The sequence below is a fragment of the Colobus angolensis genome, unplaced genomic scaffold (genome assembly GCF_000951035.1).
Source record: "Colobus angolensis palliatus isolate OR3802 unplaced genomic scaffold, Cang.pa_1.0 Scaffold374, whole genome shotgun sequence".
NCBI lineage: Eukaryota > Metazoa > Chordata > Mammalia > Primates > Cercopithecidae > Colobus > Colobus angolensis.
In genome coordinates, this window is record NW_012117088.1 from 1227409 (window position 1) to 1245432 (window position 18024).

The following is an 18024-nucleotide window of genomic DNA, read 5'->3' on the forward strand; positions in this document are numbered from 1 at the left end:
CTGGGACTACAGGCGCCTGCCACCACACTCAGCTAATTTTTTATATTTTTAGTAGGGGTGAGGTTTCACCATGTTGGCCAGGCTGGTCCTGAACTCCTGACCTCAGCTGGCCCACCCTCCTCGAGGCCTGCCAAAGTGCTGGAATTACAGGCATGATCATCTTGATAACTCTGTATAGTCAGCCCACCATATCCAAGGGTTCATCATCTGTGGATTCAAACAACCAAGATTGAAAATTAAAAAAAATATATATAAATAATGCAGTTTAACAACTATTTGTATGACATTTACATTGTATTAGTTATTATAAATAGAGCCAATTTAAAATGTATGGAAGGATGTACATAGGTAATATGCAAATACAGCACTAGCCATTTTCCATCAGGAACTTGAGCATCCATGGATTTTGGTATCCCTTAGGGTCCTCGAACCAATCCCCTATAGATGTGGGGATGAGGTGGGGACAAACTGTACCTTTTTTTTTTTTTAACCCGGCCCCCCTCAATGTACTTTTAAATTCCCCTCAGTAAAGCAGTTTAATGTTTTTTTTTGTTTTTTGTTTTTTTTTGAAATGGAATCTACTTCCCTGTTGGAATTCATGTGACTTTTCTTATTTTCTGGATGATATCTTAAATAGAATCAAAGGTTTGGCATTTTTAAAAATCACAACTAACATTGAATTAAAATGAAGGCAACATAAATCCCAATTTTTATCAGTCAGGCCACATTTTGAGATTTTAAACTGTATGTGACTTTCTCCTTACAAAACTCTTTTGATGTGTAAAGAATCTATGTGTCTACAGAATTTTAAGTACAAAATTCAAACCATGTTGGCTTCAGTTTAGCATATGTATGTATGTGTTTAGTGTCTGTGCCTGCCTCATGACTATGCAATGCTTTTTCAGGACGAAATAGATTGTTTACAGAAAGAAGTAGAAGAGCTTAAGAGTAAAAATCTCAGCTTGGAGTCACAGATCAAAACTATTCTGGATCCTTTAACCTTGGTGCAGGGCAACCAAAATGAAGACAAACATCTAGTTACAGATAACCCAACTAAAATTAACCCAGAAACTGTAGCAGAGTGGAAGAAAAAACTCAGAACAGCTAATGAAATCTATGAAAAAGTGAAAGATGATGTGGATAAGCTAAAGGAGGTAAGTTGTGGTTTTTAAAAATCTATTATGGTTGTTTTTAAAATAAGTACCTTCAAAAGCATAAATAGCCATATTATCTTGACTCATTATCAGATGATGTGTGAGGAAAGGACAGAATCTCTGGATTAGCATTTATATGCAATAAGAAGACTTTTTCTCATTTAAATATCATTAACTGCCAAGAAATACCAGGTGGTTCCATTTGTGACTGTAATTAGAGACTGTAGTGCCTCTTTATAAGATTGCATCTTCTTCTAGAAGAGTGATGCCAGTTTAAAGGATGTGTTTCTGTTTCGTCCTCTTTGTGGTTTGCTATAGTTTTTTTAAGGTTGTATCAGCGACTTCCCCTGTGTACCTAAAACACATACCCATTTTTGCACCTATGAAAGGAAAAGTTTTGACCTTATCTTTTCTATTGCTATCACCCTCTTATTTTTAAGATTGTAGATAGATAAATAAAGGCTTAGTGACTAATTCCAGAACAGCAATAAGCAGCTGCTTTAGAATACTTCATGCAAAAGAATATTGTGGTTTATGAAACTGGTTCATTTTTTTCAGTTATTCTTTGAACAAGATACAGCATGGTGAAAAAGGCAAACCTCTAGGATTTTTCAGCCTAGAAAGGGAGATAAGATCCATGCCATCAGCACTAGATGTTACAGTGAACTCCTACAACACTGTCTTGACCCAAGTGACCAGCCTTTAGCTTGAGTTCAAGTTTATCCGCAGTGGAATTCTCTTGTGCTCTATGGAGATGGCTTTGTAGTACTCAGTTCTGCAGTCACATACTCAACTATTTGCATTTCCTTAAAATACTGTTCCTGTGTGAAATTTCTAAGTCTTATCTCCCAAAATTATTAATGAGATCCATATGGTATTTTAAAGAAGTTCCCCTGTATATTGGCTCACAGTTCCTCAGATTAAGTAGCAGAGAAATATCTGCAACTTAGATGTTAGATGTGAGCTATCTTCCACATGTAAAATAAATGTTGTTTGGGTTCAGAAAAGGCCAGGGTGAGGAGAAAAGAGAACCTAGTGCTTTTAGAGAAAATAGAAACTACAGACATAATTGTACTGAGTGTGTTATAAGTGTGTAGGAAGGGGAAGTGTGTAGTTTCTTTGGGTATTGATGGCCAGCGTTAGTACGTTGATTTGTTAGAAAACAAGAGGATGCCAAAAGGAATGCCTACTGGGAAATTACAATTTGTCAATTTGCCTTATTCCCTTTAATTTCTCTGGTTCTTCTTGAGCCATTGGTAAGCATATATGGTCTCCTTTGTAGTTATTAAACTTGTTTAAAGTTTTGGCAGTAAATACTTCTTAGAACATGAGGCTTATAAGGGTGACATGAGGGATGGATGTTAAAGAAGAATACATAAAGCACAGTTAATTTTCCTTTGCTCTTGTAATGGTCACATGTTAAATTCAATACTCAAAGCTACCCTGAGACTTCAGAATTATTTGGGATGTTGAATAAGGCCATTTTCAATGCCTAGTGATGCTAGTAGGTAATAGGCTATAAACTGGGACATAAGTAAATGAAAAAACATGGATTGCAGAGACAAAAACTAAAGTGTGGAGTGCAAAATAATATACTATAAATCAAATACAGGAAATACAAAAGATTCAGAATAAAGGACTACTTAGCATGAATGACCTGGACTTTTTTTCTGATGTTACCTGGACTGGATGAGTTTTGAACCATCACGAGGCCAGTATCATTACCCAATCAGTGTTGAGAATGCAGAAGAGTTAGCTGAAATATTCATTATTCTTCTGGGTGCAAAAGGTAGGAAGAACTCTGCCCTTCATAACTTTTACTCACCCAACTCTCTTGAACTTGAAAATATCTCTGATAGTTGAGGAACTAGCAAGCATATAATGAGAAGTATTAGAGAGTCAAAGGACTATTGAGAGACTTCGAAATACAGCCTTACAGTAGTGGTGGGGGCAGGGAGGGGGAAAGGAGATCAAATGAGTTTCTAATTTAAGTTTGTCATCGTCATCAAAAAGCATTCACTAAGTGCCTCCCCTTATGGTGCTATGCTTGAGAGCTTAATTCATTGTCTGCATATATGAGGAAGTAAATGGCTTTCCTTATATCTTCAGAGAAGCAGTAATGGTGTTTATCAATCACTTAAAGAATTAACTCTCCACAGTCGTGGTTGGTGTGCATCCATAAAGATAAGCAGATGCTTAGAGCCCAGAGGGAACCTGGATGGGTCTAAGTAAGGGAGTTACACTTTATGCCCCCAATAGTGTTCTCTACCTTATTTCTCCTGTGATCCTTGCGATGCAGCGTATGTGGGTAGATAAGTAATACAGTCAGAAGTTCTGGAAATTCATAAAAGTAATGGCCAGATTTTTGAAATACGTTTTTAAGGCTTCTTGGTTTAAACCTTTTTTGGTGACAGTTATTCTTGTGACCCATTCACTTTGAATATAAATGTTCTAGTCAAAAGAATTTCCCTTGCCCAGGTTAGTGAAGTTGGTTTCTAGTCTAGGGAGTGTTATTTTTATTTGTAATACATAAAAGCAGTGAGTAGGGAATTTAAAGGAAGTAGCTTCTAAGAAGACTCTAAAATTTAAGCACACTAGTTTTCAGTGTGTCCAGAATCAGTGTTGAGCCTCTAGATTTTCTAGCAATTGGTGTCCTGTTAGGTAATTTTTAGGTGTTACACAATTCAAGAAAGAAAATCATACTTGGAAGGTTTTTGTTTAATCAAAGAACAATTCATGGAATTTATTAGAAAATATTGATCCAGGCCGGGCAAGTGGCTCATACCTGTATTCCTAACACTTTGTGAGGCCAGGGCAGGTGGATCACTTGAGGCCAGGAGTTCAAGACCAGCCTGGCCACTATGGCGAAACCCTGTCTCTACTTAAAATACAAAAATTAGCAGGGCGTGGTGGCACACGCCTGTAGTCCCAGCTCCTCGGGAGGCTGAGACAGGAGAATCATCTGAACCCTGGAGGTGGAGGTTGCAGTGTGCTAAGATCACACGACTACACTCCAGCCTGGGCAACTGAGCAATACTCTGTTTCAGAAAATATGGATGGATGGGTGGGTGGGTGGATGGATAGGTGGGTGGGTGGGTGGATGGATGGATGGATAGATAGATTGATCCAATTTTGAGGGCCCTAGAAGTTGTGAGCCAGAACAGTGGAAAGGCCTTTTTGAAGAAAAAAATCAAGTGGTTAAATCATATTAGATTTGTTATCACTAGAAAAAAATATTTTTAAACAGCACCCCAGAAATCAATTTCATAGCTCATGAATTAACTCTTCAGCATTAGTTTGCCGATACTGCATGTGGTATAATGTTACCTTGCCTAGAGTATTCAGTTATGTGAAAAAGAAAAAAAATTCCACATATATTTGCCATTAGTATGGTCCCTTAATGACTGTAAGCTAACTAACATAGCTTCGTTTATTTCCCTGGATAGGAGATTTGCAAAGTGCTTGGGGAATATGGATTTAAAATGCTTAGTAGTATTCACAGTTTCAGAAGTCATTCCCAGTAGTGATTTTAAGTTTCTGAAGGCCATGTTCTACTATTCAGTTTTCTGATAATATTATCACTCTAGGAAATACAGATGGCTTATGTTGTAATTTTTACAAGGCACTTTTGTTGTAGCTTTTGCTTAGTTTCAATTTGTTCTTTTAGGCAAATAAAAAATTGAAATTGGAAAATGGTGGCCTGGTGAGGGAGAATTTACGACTGAAGGCTGAAGTTGATAACAGATCACCTCAAAAGTATGTATTTTGCTCACAGAGCAATATTTCAGTTTATGTCAATATTTCAGACTTGGCTGCTGTGAGGGTTTGTTTTTTGCTTGATTCTTCATTTAATCATGTAGATTTAGGTAGAATGGCTTGCCTCTAAAAGTCAAGTTTATACTCCGTGTTGTTGGTAAAATTTTAGGCTCGGTTAAGGCTAATTTTAAAGAAAGAATTTTATGCCTATCTTTTTTTCTTATCTGATGAGTAATGTGACCTAGCACAAGTGAGCATTGACTTAGTTTTACATATAACTGTTTAATAGTACTAACATAGTAGTGAGATTAAGGTGATGCCCTTTAGTTGTTTTCTTAGATAGTCTTAGTAATAGTTAATGTTCATATAGTTCTTTCTCTTTGCAAGATACAACAACCTGTAATGAAGAACTATTAGTATTCTCTGTTTTCAGATGAGAAAATGGAGGCATAAAGAGATTAAATTAATTTACCTAAATCTGCACAAGTGGAAGTATTAGAAATAGCATTTGACTGGCTGGGCACGGTGGCCGATGCTTGTAATCCCAGCACTTTGGGAGGCAGAGTTGGGTGGATTGCCTGAGGTGAGGAGTTTGAGACCGGCCGGGGCAACATGGTGGAACCCCATCTCTACAAAAAATACAAAAAAATTACCTGTGTGTGGTGGTGGGCGCCTGTAATCCCAGTTACTCAGGTGGCTGAGGCAGGAGAACCACTTGCGCCAGGGAGGCAGAGGTTGCATTGAGCTGAGATCACTCCACTGCACTCCAGCCTGGATGACAGAGCAAGACTCTGTCTCAAAAAAGCAAAAAGAAGTAGCATTTGACCTTAGATAGCCCAACCCCAGAGTCTGTGCTCTTAACCATTACACTAAAAAGCCTATCTGAAATAGAATTTAGGACATTGTTCATTGAATTTTTTACTGATTTAAAACTATACAATTAAGTGAATTTATTCTTCCCTTATGGAATAATTTTTATTCCATTCCAGAAGATAAGAATTTGCAAGCATTGGACTGCTTAACAATTTGTTCAATATTTTAAGAAAGAGTTGGGATTTAAGGGTTGCAAATGGAGAGAAGATCGCAGGCAGCACTTAAGGTTCTTCTTTTTCTAGGAAAAAAAATAACAGATGAGAAGACAATATGGCCCCCAATGTCCAGCAACCTCTCTGAGGGATGGCATATGAGAACTCCACACTTTCTTCCCATCCAACCACTGGACTTCATTTCTTTCTAATGGAAAAAGACAATACAGGAATAAGCAAACAATAGAAATTTATCCTACCAGAAATAGCTCTCTGCTTGTCATTTGAAAAGCAGGAAATGTTGCCCTTGGTAAAACCAGATGTGGTATCAGGAAATGGCGGACGCTAACCATAATTACTGGAGGCAGAGATAACTAACCAATGAGAAAGAAGCATGGCTTTTACGTTTAAATAGTTTCTTCCCCTGTGCTCTCCAACCCCGTTTTTCTTTCACTTCAGATAATGTCCTACTTTGACAAATTAGTGAAATAACCTTAGGAAGCGTTACTGTTATGTAGTGGTTTGAATCTCTACGCGTATCATTTATTGGCAGCTTGCCTTGCTGGTCATAGTAATGCTTGTCCATTAGCCATTTCCCACAGCATGCTGAATGGAACGAAAGCTACTTTGTTTGTAGCTCTTATTTCTTGAAAACTTGCCCACCAGATTTTGCATTTAATGCCAGCCACAAGGATGTGTGTTTTAAAATATCCATGGGTCAAACTGGATAAAGAACTGAAGAATCTCACCTGAGGAAACATGGCCTCTGTCAACTCTCAAAAAAGGAGCTGCACATCTAAATACAATATAACTTTAGGATTTTCCATCTTTAACTTCCATTGCTTCCCTTCAGGGGAGGGGAACAGTTCACTTGAAAAGCGATTTGAGCTGAAAACTGTATTCCAGATCAATTTGCAATGCATTGAGGTATTAAATGCATTGCATGTGATTTATAGCCTTGTTTACTCTGTATCACCAAACCCTAGTGGGATTCAGAGAAAAGCTGACCACAGCTGAAAATACCCACATCTGGTTCACCTGAGGAGAGCTCCTGTTTGTATGGAAAAGAATAAGACATTTCAAGAGTTCACAAATAAATGCAAGTGAATAAAAATCACCCATTCCATTTTATTCCCTTGGTTTAGGAAATACCTTGACTAATTATTTTTCTCTTTTCTACTTGGTTAGGTGTCAGGGTATACTTTTTATACACTTGGCCTTAGTCTCCAATGTATCCTACAAGTTGAGCAGAAATATTCTACAAATCATACAGAAGAGAGCTTTAAAGTTTACACACTAGAGAGGGAAAAAATACTAGGAAGGTGTATTAGCTCAGATTGTCATAACAAAATGCTATAGGCGAGTGGTTTAAACAACAGATTTATTTTCGCATAGTTTTGGAGGCCAGAAGTTCCACATCAGAATTTGGCAGAGTCGGGTTGTGATATGGGTTTTCTTCCTGGCTTGCAGATGGTTGCCTTCTTGTTATGTCTTTATATGGTTGGGGGAGAGAGAGAACTCTGGTCTCTTTTCCTCTTAAAAGATCACCTAGTGACCTCATTTAGCCTTAATTGCTTTCTAAAGATCTTATCTCCAAATACAGACACATTAGGGGTCAGGGCTTCAACATACGAATTTGGAGGGGAGGGTGAGGACATGACTCAGTCCATCGCAGAATGAATTTCTTTCTAAGATGCTCCAACAGATATCACGCTGTTTCCCAAAAACTTGACTAAAATCTGGTATGAACAAAGAAGATTCAAATAATATTTACCTTGGTCTAAAGAACATGGTATTGTATAAAAGCTAATATATTTTACATACAATCTTTTAAAAACAATGCTATAATCTTTTAAAATGAAGATGTTGGTTATCTGGACGTTTTTCCTTCCTCGATTTTAACTTAAAATCTCTCTTGAGCAATGTGGCAGATAGCCTACTAAACTAAGCATGTTCTTCTAGGTTTCAATAATATTCATCCTGTTCCTTGCCAAAAATTCGTTGTCCTAATATCCAAACTCATGGTCCAGAAAATGCAGTCTTTTCCTTTGGCTTTATCTATTTAGCCACTTTCTGAATTCTTATTATGCTTCTAAATGTATTTATTTCACCTGGAGGAAACCACCTGTTTGGCCCTTCAGTTTCCCCTAACTTGGACTCCTAAGAGATTCGGATTTGATCTTCAGAGCTCAAGGGGTGGTGATATGACCTTTAAGTTTACAAGAGTAATATATGAAAAAGACTTACTCCACTTGCTAACCCAGAAATAATGAATTTTTTCTTACTTAACATTGTGCTAGATGCTTTGAACAAGCTAAATACTCTCTCTGACCCCTAAAGAAGGTTGTGTTCCCTTGCTGTGATTTCTTATTACCTGTCCTTTCCCTTAGCACATGTCACAACTGCTAATAATTAACACTTTGTGTAATTGTTTTATGACTTTGTTCTGTTTGAGCCAGGGCTATAGTATGTAGTCACTATTGTAACCACTGCATTTTATAGGATTCTGGCTTCCGTGCTGCTCCTACTACATATCTTTTGAGTAAATGAATTAAAAAACATAACTCCTATGACTGAGGAAACAGAGAGACATATCGAGAATGTGGGATACTCAATAGGAAAAACGACTAGGTTTCTTCTAAGTCATTGAGGGAGAGTGCTGCTTTATAATAAAAGAGAACTATGAAACTTAATAACCAAATGCACTGTGGACCTGGGATACTGATTAGTAACAAACTGATTGTTGAAAGACATTTTAGAGGCAGCTGGGTAAATCTGAATATGAAGCAAGAATTAAATGAAATGATACCAAGGAATCACTCTTAATTTTGTTTAGGTATCATGGTTACTTAAGAAAACACCATTTATATTAGTCCTTTTGGGCTGCTATAACAAAATACCATAAACTGATTGGCTTATAAGCAACAGAAATTTATTTCTCACAGTTTTGGAGACTTAGAAGTCCAAGATCAAGGTGCCAGCTGGTCTGGTGAGGCCCATTTCCTGCTTCATAGACAGCTGTGTCCTTTTGCTGTATCCTCGCATGGCAGAAAGAACAAAGGAGCTTTCTGGGACATCTTTTTAAGGGTATTAATCCCACTTATGAGGGCTTGAACCTTTTGACCTATAGGCCCCAGAACCTTACCTTTAAATATTATACCATCACCTCCTGATGGCCCTGCCTCCAAATACCATCACATTAGAGATTAGGTTTCAACATAAGAATTTATGGGGGACACAAACATTTAGTCTGTGGCACCATATTTTCTTTTAGAAATGCATCCTAAAACATAGACTATAAAATACTTTAGCAAAAGACAAAGGATATACATACAAAGGAAATAAGACAAAAATCTTGATAACTGTTGAATATGCATTATGAGTAAATGGGAGTTTATTATGTTCTCCCTACTTCTGTGAATGGTTAAAATTTTTTATATAAGGGGGAAAAAATCCAGCAAAACATGGTCCCTGCTTCCAGAAAAGTCATAGTTAATGAAGGCATGACATGAAAATATATGAAACGAATGCTAAACAGATATTAAGCCAAATAATAGAGACAGCAGTGTGGGTTCAGAGAATGGCGGTTAGGTTGCAGGGATAAGGAAAGTCTTTATCAAAAAGGATTTAAGCCCAACTTTGAAGAATGGAGATTTCATCCTTCAAAGGCATTTGAATGAGAGAAAACAGCATGTGCTGTTAGGAATACTAAGCGGTCCCTTCAGCCCTAGTCCTTTTTCTCCAGTAGTGGTAGCCGCATATTGTGGTACTACTCAGTTAAGCACAGGAACTTTCTTCTCACATTTATCAGAGCAAAAGTCCATGTAATTTTTACATCTCTCTATTGTGACCACCATCACTCTACTTTTATAGCTTGGTAGCATGACTCGACTATGTCCACCACTTTCTACTCTAAGCAGAAGGGCCTGTTCTCAGTCTGAATATGTAGTGGGGAATGTGAAGCGTGTCACACCTCCACATGGTAAGACACATCAAGAAAGGGAAGAAGCTGAAGGGAACAATTAAGTACTGGATTTCTCATATTCCTAAATTCCCTTGGCTTTAATTACTACTCCTAAACTGTGCCAAGCAATGTGGATATACTTATCATTGGTAGAGTTAGATGTTCCTTAGTGATTTTTTAATTTGAAGAGATGTGAAGAATTGACTTGTAAAGCATCTGAAAGTTCCATGCCCTCTCTCCATATCACTGTTCAGTTGTGCCACCTTTTTTTTTTTTCTAGCCACTTGAGGTGGGGATCATGCTATGTCACCAACTATTATGAAGATTTAGTAGAGCAGCTATTTTTGTCCTCAGCTACTAACTCACCTTAATAGTATGGGATATTCTATTAGCTCATTTGTATCAAACTTGGTTATAATTGAATTAATGGTTTTTCTTTCTATAAATACGTATGCAGGAATGTTATGTTTTCTGTCATTGTGTCTTTAGTGAGATCTGTGGGTTTGATAAATGTCTCCCTGAGTGCATTTCATTTTACGGCACAGCAACCCCAAGGCTTGTCCTTATAGACAAGTCTTCACCCATGCCTCAGCTCCTTTTGGGAGAGGATAAAGGCTCTAGATACTCTGGGCAATAAGTAATATTTCCTGTTATTAATATATGAAAAGAAGTGTTCTGAAGAGGAAGGAATAGACTTCATTGATTGTGACCTGGGCTTGCTTCCTTTTTTGTTCTATTTTTATTTCTTGAGCCATCAGAAATGAAATTTAAAATCAGTTATCTTAGGGCTTTAATAATTGTCTGCCTATATGTCAGATATTACAAAACAAAATCAAAATCTTTGACCTCACATTCTTTCTTGAACTACAGGTTCATGTTTTCATCTATCTTATTTGTGCCTTTACCAGAGATTGTATGCCTCAAATTTACTACAGAGCGTGGTGGTTAAGAACTTAACTCTGGAATCAGACTTCTTGAATTCAACTTTCCCTTCTTCCATTATGTCCCTCCTTTCCCTACCCAATTCATTTTTTACCATACTCAAAACTGTCTTTTAATAAAGTATGTATCAAATTATTTAAATCTCCTGCTTAAAACTATTCAGTGTTTTCCTAGAATAAAATCCAGACTCTTCACTGGCTAGTCTGCATCTGCCACCTCTTCTTCATCTCATTCTTAACTCCTCCAGGTCATCCTACTCCAGTTCTACTAGACTTTATTTCTGAAACATGCTGTGTTTATTTCCTTTACTTAGAATATTCCCCTTGCAGATCTTTACGTGACTATCTCCATCAATCCTCAGATGAAAGAAAGCCTTTTCTGATCATTCAATCTAAAGCAGCCCTTTCACTCAGCACCTTCTACTCCCTTAATAGAAGACCATAATAATAAAATCATGATTGGGTAAGAGAGTAGAGCATGGTGATTTTAAGCACAAACCTTGGAGCCAAACTCTGTATGACCGAACACTAATCTTGTCTACTTACCAGCTCTGTGATTTAGGTGAAGATATTTAACCTTTCTGTATCTCAGTTTTTGTCTTTTGTGCAGTGGGGCTAATAGTACTACCTGTGTTGTAAGTAATAGTAAGAGTTAAATGAAATAAAACTTAAAATACCCTTTTAACAGAGTCCATAATTAGCAATTAATATTTTAGTATTGTCTTCACAGCCATTATCACTGTCTGAAATTATCTTGTTCATTTAATTGTGTGACCTGTTTGTTTTCTGTCTCCTTCATTCTAAACTCTAAGCTCCATTTTAAACTCTAAGCTCCTTGCTGCCTATCCCCTTCATTTCCAAAGCCCCCAGTATCTGAAGATACCTGATAAATATTTTTGAATAATTGAATTAATAAATAAGTAAATAACATTGGATAAATTAACCTTAAAGTCTTTTTTTTTTTTAACATAAGATGAGGGTGCATTATTGTGAGGATTAAAAGAAATCTATTACCTTGACACGATGTGTCGTATAAAGAATGGGAAGACAAAATAATGTAAATTATTCTGTAAAGATACATGCTTGCATGTTTATTGCAGAACTATTTACAATAGCAAAGACATGAAACCAACCCAAATGACCATCAGTGATATTCTGAATAAAGAAAATGTGATACATGCACACCATGGAATGCTATGCAGCCATAGAAAGGAATAAGATCATGTCCTTTGCAGGGACATGGGTGAAACTGGAAGCCATCATCCTCAGCAAAGTAGCACAGGAACAGAAAACTAAACATCACATGTTCTCACTCATAAGTGGAAATTGAACATTGAGAGCACATGGACACAGAGAGGGGAATAACATACACCAGGGCCTGTTAGGGGGTGGGGGCTGAGGGGAGGGAATTTAGGGGACGGGTCAGTAGGTGCAGCAAACCACCATGGCACATGTATGCCTGTGTAACAAACCTGCACGTTCTGCACATGTATCCCTTTTTTTTTTTTTTTTTAAGAATGAATAAAACAGCTAGAGGTGGGATGGGGGAATTTGTATATCTAAAAAATCATATCCATAATCCCCCATCCCATGCAAAATATTATTTATCCTTTTGCTTTGTTCCTGTCCTTCTTAATGACTTTAGTACTTACCTAGTTGCCTAAGATTAAAACCTCAATCTTCTGTGCTTCTCCACCCCTTCTCATATCACACCTGGTGTTTTTTAGTATGTTCTCTGTAGCCTACCTTTTTAAAATGCCTCTGTAGTCCCTCTTCTCATTTTCACTAGTTTAGATCCATATTATTTCTTGCCTTGCCTGTTGTAACAGCCTTTCTACTGCTTACTTTTCTTTCCTATGCTGTCACCCAGGCTGGAGTGCAGTGGCACCATCTCTGCTCACTGCGAGCTCCGCCACCTGGGTTCATGCTATTCTGCCTCAGCCTCCTGAGTAGCTGGGACTGCAGGTGCCTGCCACCATGTCCAGCTAATTTTTTGTATTTTTAATAGAGGTGGGGTTTCACTGTGTTAGCCAGGATGGTCTCGATCTCCTGACCTCATTATCCACCTGCCTCGGCCTCCCAAAGTCTGGGATTGCAGGCATGAGCTACTGTGCCCAGCCCCAGTATTCTTAGTCTAGTATAAAAGGGTCTTTACTATATAATTTTGGTTTAATCTCCTTACCTCTTCTCTAGCCCCTCTCTTCTTGTGCTCTGCTCTGACTATGCTGAATTTCTCATTGGGCCCACATTCATGATATTGTATTTTCCCTGGTTCTCCACAATAGCCTCTCGTTTTTATTCTTCCTGGTTAATCCCTGTCTATCCTTTGAGATCTATCCCAGTTGTTGCTTTATATGTGAGACCCTCCATAATTTTCCCAGACAGAGGTAGCATTTTCCTCTTGTTCTTTTCATTACTCTTCTTCTACCCTATTGTTTTAATGATCATGTTGCATATTGATCAGTTCCATGACTGTCGTACCCAGTTAATCTGGCAGCTCCTTGGCACCAAGACATATTTTTTAAATGCACATTTGTGTATTTGTACAAAATACATATATATGTGTGTGTATCTTCCTTTTATGGAGTCTTACAGAAGGAAAGAGTCCTTATACTCTAATACTTGAAGCTTAAAGTACAAAGGATTTATAAGAGAACAGGAAATCAGAGAGTCTGGAACTTTCTCCAAATTAGAGCATAGGATTTCCGGAAGCTTTCCTCTTTAAGTTATGCCAGAGAATCAGAGTTAGAAAGAGAAACAGAGGAGGTGATGGTAGGGGCTTGCCTGGCTAAGTCTTGAGTTTCTTGTCTGCATCTATTTACTTGAACCAGATTTTCCTTCCTTTACCTGTCTCCATGCTGACTCTGAACTGTGCAGTTCCAGTTCCCAGGTCTGCTCTTTTTAAACTGTCTCAAGATGTAGTGGTGATGCTCTAACCTTTTGCTTCCTCACCAACACCGCTGGTCTGGCTGGCTCTTGCTGTTGTCCCTTCTTGACCTATTCTGGCCTTTTTTGTTTCTCACGATTCTTCTCTGACAAATGTGGTGATTCTTGGTATTTGACCCTAGCCTGATCCAGTGACTGATTCTGCTATGCCCTTTGGTTTTCCCGGAAGGGGAACTTGTAGACTGTCAGGGGAGTCTGATGATACCCTGGGGCCAGACTGTGACAGCCAGTTGCACTCAGGCCCCTTGACTGCCTGAGGGACCCTCGCTGGATATGCTGCTAATTGGGGATAGACAGGTAGTGCAGTTTTCTGTCAGTTTGTCTTTATTGTATTGATAAGGTACTTGGGGAGGCAGCAGTGCATGCTAATGACTAAGCAGTAAGGTTGTCAGAGGGATTATGAACTGTTTGAGAAGAGGAATGATCACTTCTACTTCCTTTGTTTTCCTTCTTCATAGCCCCTGAGCACACATTAGTCCTCAATAACTGTCATCTGGGTAATAATTACAGGGTATCTAGATCAGTTTTTTGTTTTGTTTCATTTTCTTTCAGATCTTGTTTCATGCTGAGAGAAAATAAGAGATAATTTAGTTAAGGTGAAAAATGTATAGACAGGTAGATACTAATCCAGAGATTTTTAAGTATATTTTTTATCACTCAACAGTAGTTGCACTCTTTTTACAGTGTTGAGATTTTGTTGTTAAGGTTATTTTATTTTGGGGAAAGATGTAAGTCCTTTACTCTTAGAAATAAAAAGATATGAAATAGGATGTCTTAATGTTCTCTCCTTTCCACGACAGATTAGGATCCCTGTTAATGTCATGCAAATTTCAAGGCTGATCTTGGTTGGTTGAAGGTAGCTGGGGAAGAAAATGAGGGCATTTCTGCTTGGAATCAAAATGAGATAAATTTGTCAAGTAGAATGGAATTTATTCCACAGTAAAAGTAGTAGTCTGTCCTCACAGGCGATGCAGAGAAAGTAGTACTTAGAGTTAGGCATCCTGTTTTGAGCAGCTTTGCCCAGTGTGCTGCCCGGAGAGAAGGAAAGAAGCCTTGGAAATGGAGGCTAACTAGTTGCAGTTTCCAAACAGAAGGCTGGAGACCAAGTCCCAATTGCCATAGAAGCAAGTAGGATGAAACTGGCCAGCATGGAACACAGTCTAGTTCTGTATTTCTCCTTATCCACCTGCTGACCCAATACTATGTGGGTCAGTCCTTATTAGAGGCTTACCACAAAAGGGACCTATCTGTTCCTCTTCAGTTCACATATGCTGCTCAACACTCAGGTCATTTTTATTAATTTCTAAGGTATCTCAGCTAGAATTTTCACCACAGTTTTTAACTATAAATGCATAGTTGGTTTAATAAGATAAACACACAAAGAATTTCCTTTAAAGTTTTGTTCTACCATGAGCTGTGATCATGCCACTGTACTCCAGTCCTCCAGCCTGGGTGTCAGGATGAGATCCTGTCTCAAAAATAAGTGAATAAAATAGTGTAATATGAGCTATTAATTATTAACCGTGCTCTTCATTTGAAAACTTGCAAAGCAAACTGTACGTTGATTTTTAAATGGTACTTTTAGAAGATGGAGGGATAAGGAATTACTGCAAAGGCCTAATTCTTTGCTTGTTCCCCTGTCTTTATCAACTTTGTCTTTAAGGGTGAAATTCTGGCATTTTTTATTCTTGCAAATATTGGAACACTTTCTGTTTTGTGATAAAACTAAGATGCAACATAACGTAGCTTGTGTTTTTTTTTCTCTTAATTATACCCTGAAATAAATAACCTATGTCATGTTTAGATCTTGAAATTTTGTATTTAGTTTTTCTCATTTCATATAGAAAACATCTTTTACTTGTAGTTGAAGATACCTGCTGATTGTACATGAGCTAGGCAAGTTTATCATACATACTTTCTACACATAGCACATTTAAGTATTATGCTTTCAGCTCTGTTTCAAACTTAGTCTTTATATCTCTGGTTAAATATTTGGGTTGGCATTTACCAGGGTGATCTGTCAATGCTGTACTTTCATGCAAGGCCACTTTAATAAATTAACTTTTAAAATTTCAAAATATTATTGGATTTGTGCCTAAAATATGGTGGTGGTTTGATAAATGTTTACTGAATTTGTGCACACATACTGTACGTCTTCCTACAATGTTTGTATTTCCTCTCTGTGTTTTTCTTAGCAAATGTATGTACCAATAAATAGCACAAGAATATTAATTCACTGACTCTGTATATACATTGTGTCTAGAAAAATCTAGTCTACATTTTGATATGAAATATAAATAGGTGCTGATACTACTTAAGAAGGGACTTTATGTTCCAGTATTTAATATGGTTTCAAACATGGTGTATGGGGTTAGAAAGACTTGGATTCAAATCCTATTCCTGCCACTAAGCCTCTTTAAAATAAGAATAATGGATCTTGCTTCATAAAGTTGATAGGAGGATTAAATAAGATAATATATATCAAGCATATAGCACTCTGATACCAAGTAAACACTTAATGACTATGGCAGCTGCTTTTCTTTTTGTCATCATCATTGTCAGTAGTAGTCAGTTATACAAGTTAAAGATGTATTTGTTACACTTACTTTTGGTAAATGCCAGCCAAAAGTTCACTTTCCTTTTTTTTTTTTTTTTTTTTTTTTGAGGCAGAGTCTCGCTCTGTCGCCCGGACTGGAGTGCAGTGGCCGGATCTCAGCTCACTGCAAGCTCCGCCTCCTGGGTTTACGCCATTCTCCTGCCTCAGCCTCCCAAGTAGCTGAGACTACAGGCGCCCGCCACCTCGCCCAGCTAGTTTTGTATTTTTAGTAGAGACGAGGTTTCACCGTGTTAGCTAGGATGGTCTCGATCTCCTGACTTCGTGATCCGCCTGTCTCGGCCTCCCAAAGTGCTGGGATTACAGGCTTGAGCCTTTTTTTAAAGTTCTCTTTCAGTATATCTCATTTAACGTTTTTGTGGAACTAACACGTGTGACTAGGATTGGCCATAGATAGTACTTTTATGATTAACAAATTTCTAGGAATGTAGCAGTTTTGTAACTGAAGCTTCTTTTTAAAAAGAGAAAACTCTCTTGAGGAAACATTGGCAAATTGTACAGCTCAGCAACAATATAAATGTGTGGGTTGCTTCCCAAAGCTTTTCTAGTAGTTTAATGTTTCCCCTTTATCCTCCCAACACATATATAAGGGTGGGTAATGCACAAATGATCCATAGGAAGCAGGTGAGAGAAAAGGGATGCCAGAGGCTTTGAACCTTTTCCCCCACCACCTAATACAGTTTTGATATTCCTACAGCTCTGGTCCTCCCTGTCTACTTTTCCTAAAATGTGCCCTACCCACCCTGCACACATGTACATGAGATAGATACCACTATCAGGACCTTTTCATTTTTCTTCCCACTTCTGTCAAAACTCAGATTTCTACAGAGCTCCTGTTAAGGCTATACACTTATGAAGTGTAATCAAAAAGAGGAGTTAGGAAACTCAGAGAATCTGAAACTGGTAGATTGTGCGTTGGGAGATATAGTTAAGAAAGGAAAGGGCAAATGGAAAGCTCTTCTCTCTGCAACCTTACCTCTCTGTGTTTAAAATAAAAAAGATACTTTCCTAATATTTCTGAAATTCAGGAAATGAGAAGCTACTACGGCTATGTAGACAAGCAAGTCTACAATAAAATCCACTCTATGAATGGATCAGTCTGTCTCAGATTAAGTGGCAGTTCTTTAAAGAAAAATTTTGAGACTCACATAAATTTATTTGCTTTTCTTCCGTATCAACCATTACTTTATGATGCCCACTTGCCCCCTTCATTTCCCAGGCTCAAGCGATCCTCTAGCTTCCGCCTCATGAGTAGTTGGGACTACAGGCACATGCTTCTGTGCCTAATATTTTTTTTTGTAGAGACATGATCTCATTATGTCACCCAGGCTGGTCTTGAACTCCTGAGCTCAAGCCATCCTCCTGCCTCACCTCCCAAAGCATTGGGATTACAGACATGAGCCATGGACCAAAGCAATCGTAGTAATTAATGGGAAAAATCGCAGTTGTTTGATGACCTTTAGAAACTTTTGTCAAAACAATTAACTCTTATTGTCAAATATATATGTATATAGATGGGCAAAAACAGTAAAACTAATATTTATTTAGTACATTAATATTTATGCAGTAAAATTTGAAACATGAGAAATATTGAGAATTAGTGGGTTTTTTTGTGAAAAACTTC

General features: G+C 37.8%; 1 protein-coding gene across 2 annotated transcripts in view; it reads left to right on the forward strand.

Moving 5' to 3' along the window:
• Positions 1 to 18024, forward strand: part of RNF219 (ring finger protein 219) — a 43276-nt gene that overhangs the window by 17364 nt on the left and 7888 nt on the right. For both annotated transcript variants that reach the window (XM_011953838.1, XM_011953839.1), the window contains 2 exons: positions 906 to 1154; positions 4822 to 4910. In XM_011953838.1, the coding sequence (XP_011809228.1) occupies positions 906 to 1154; positions 4822 to 4910 (338 nt within the window). The remainder of the gene's footprint in view (positions 1 to 905; positions 1155 to 4821; positions 4911 to 18024) is intronic.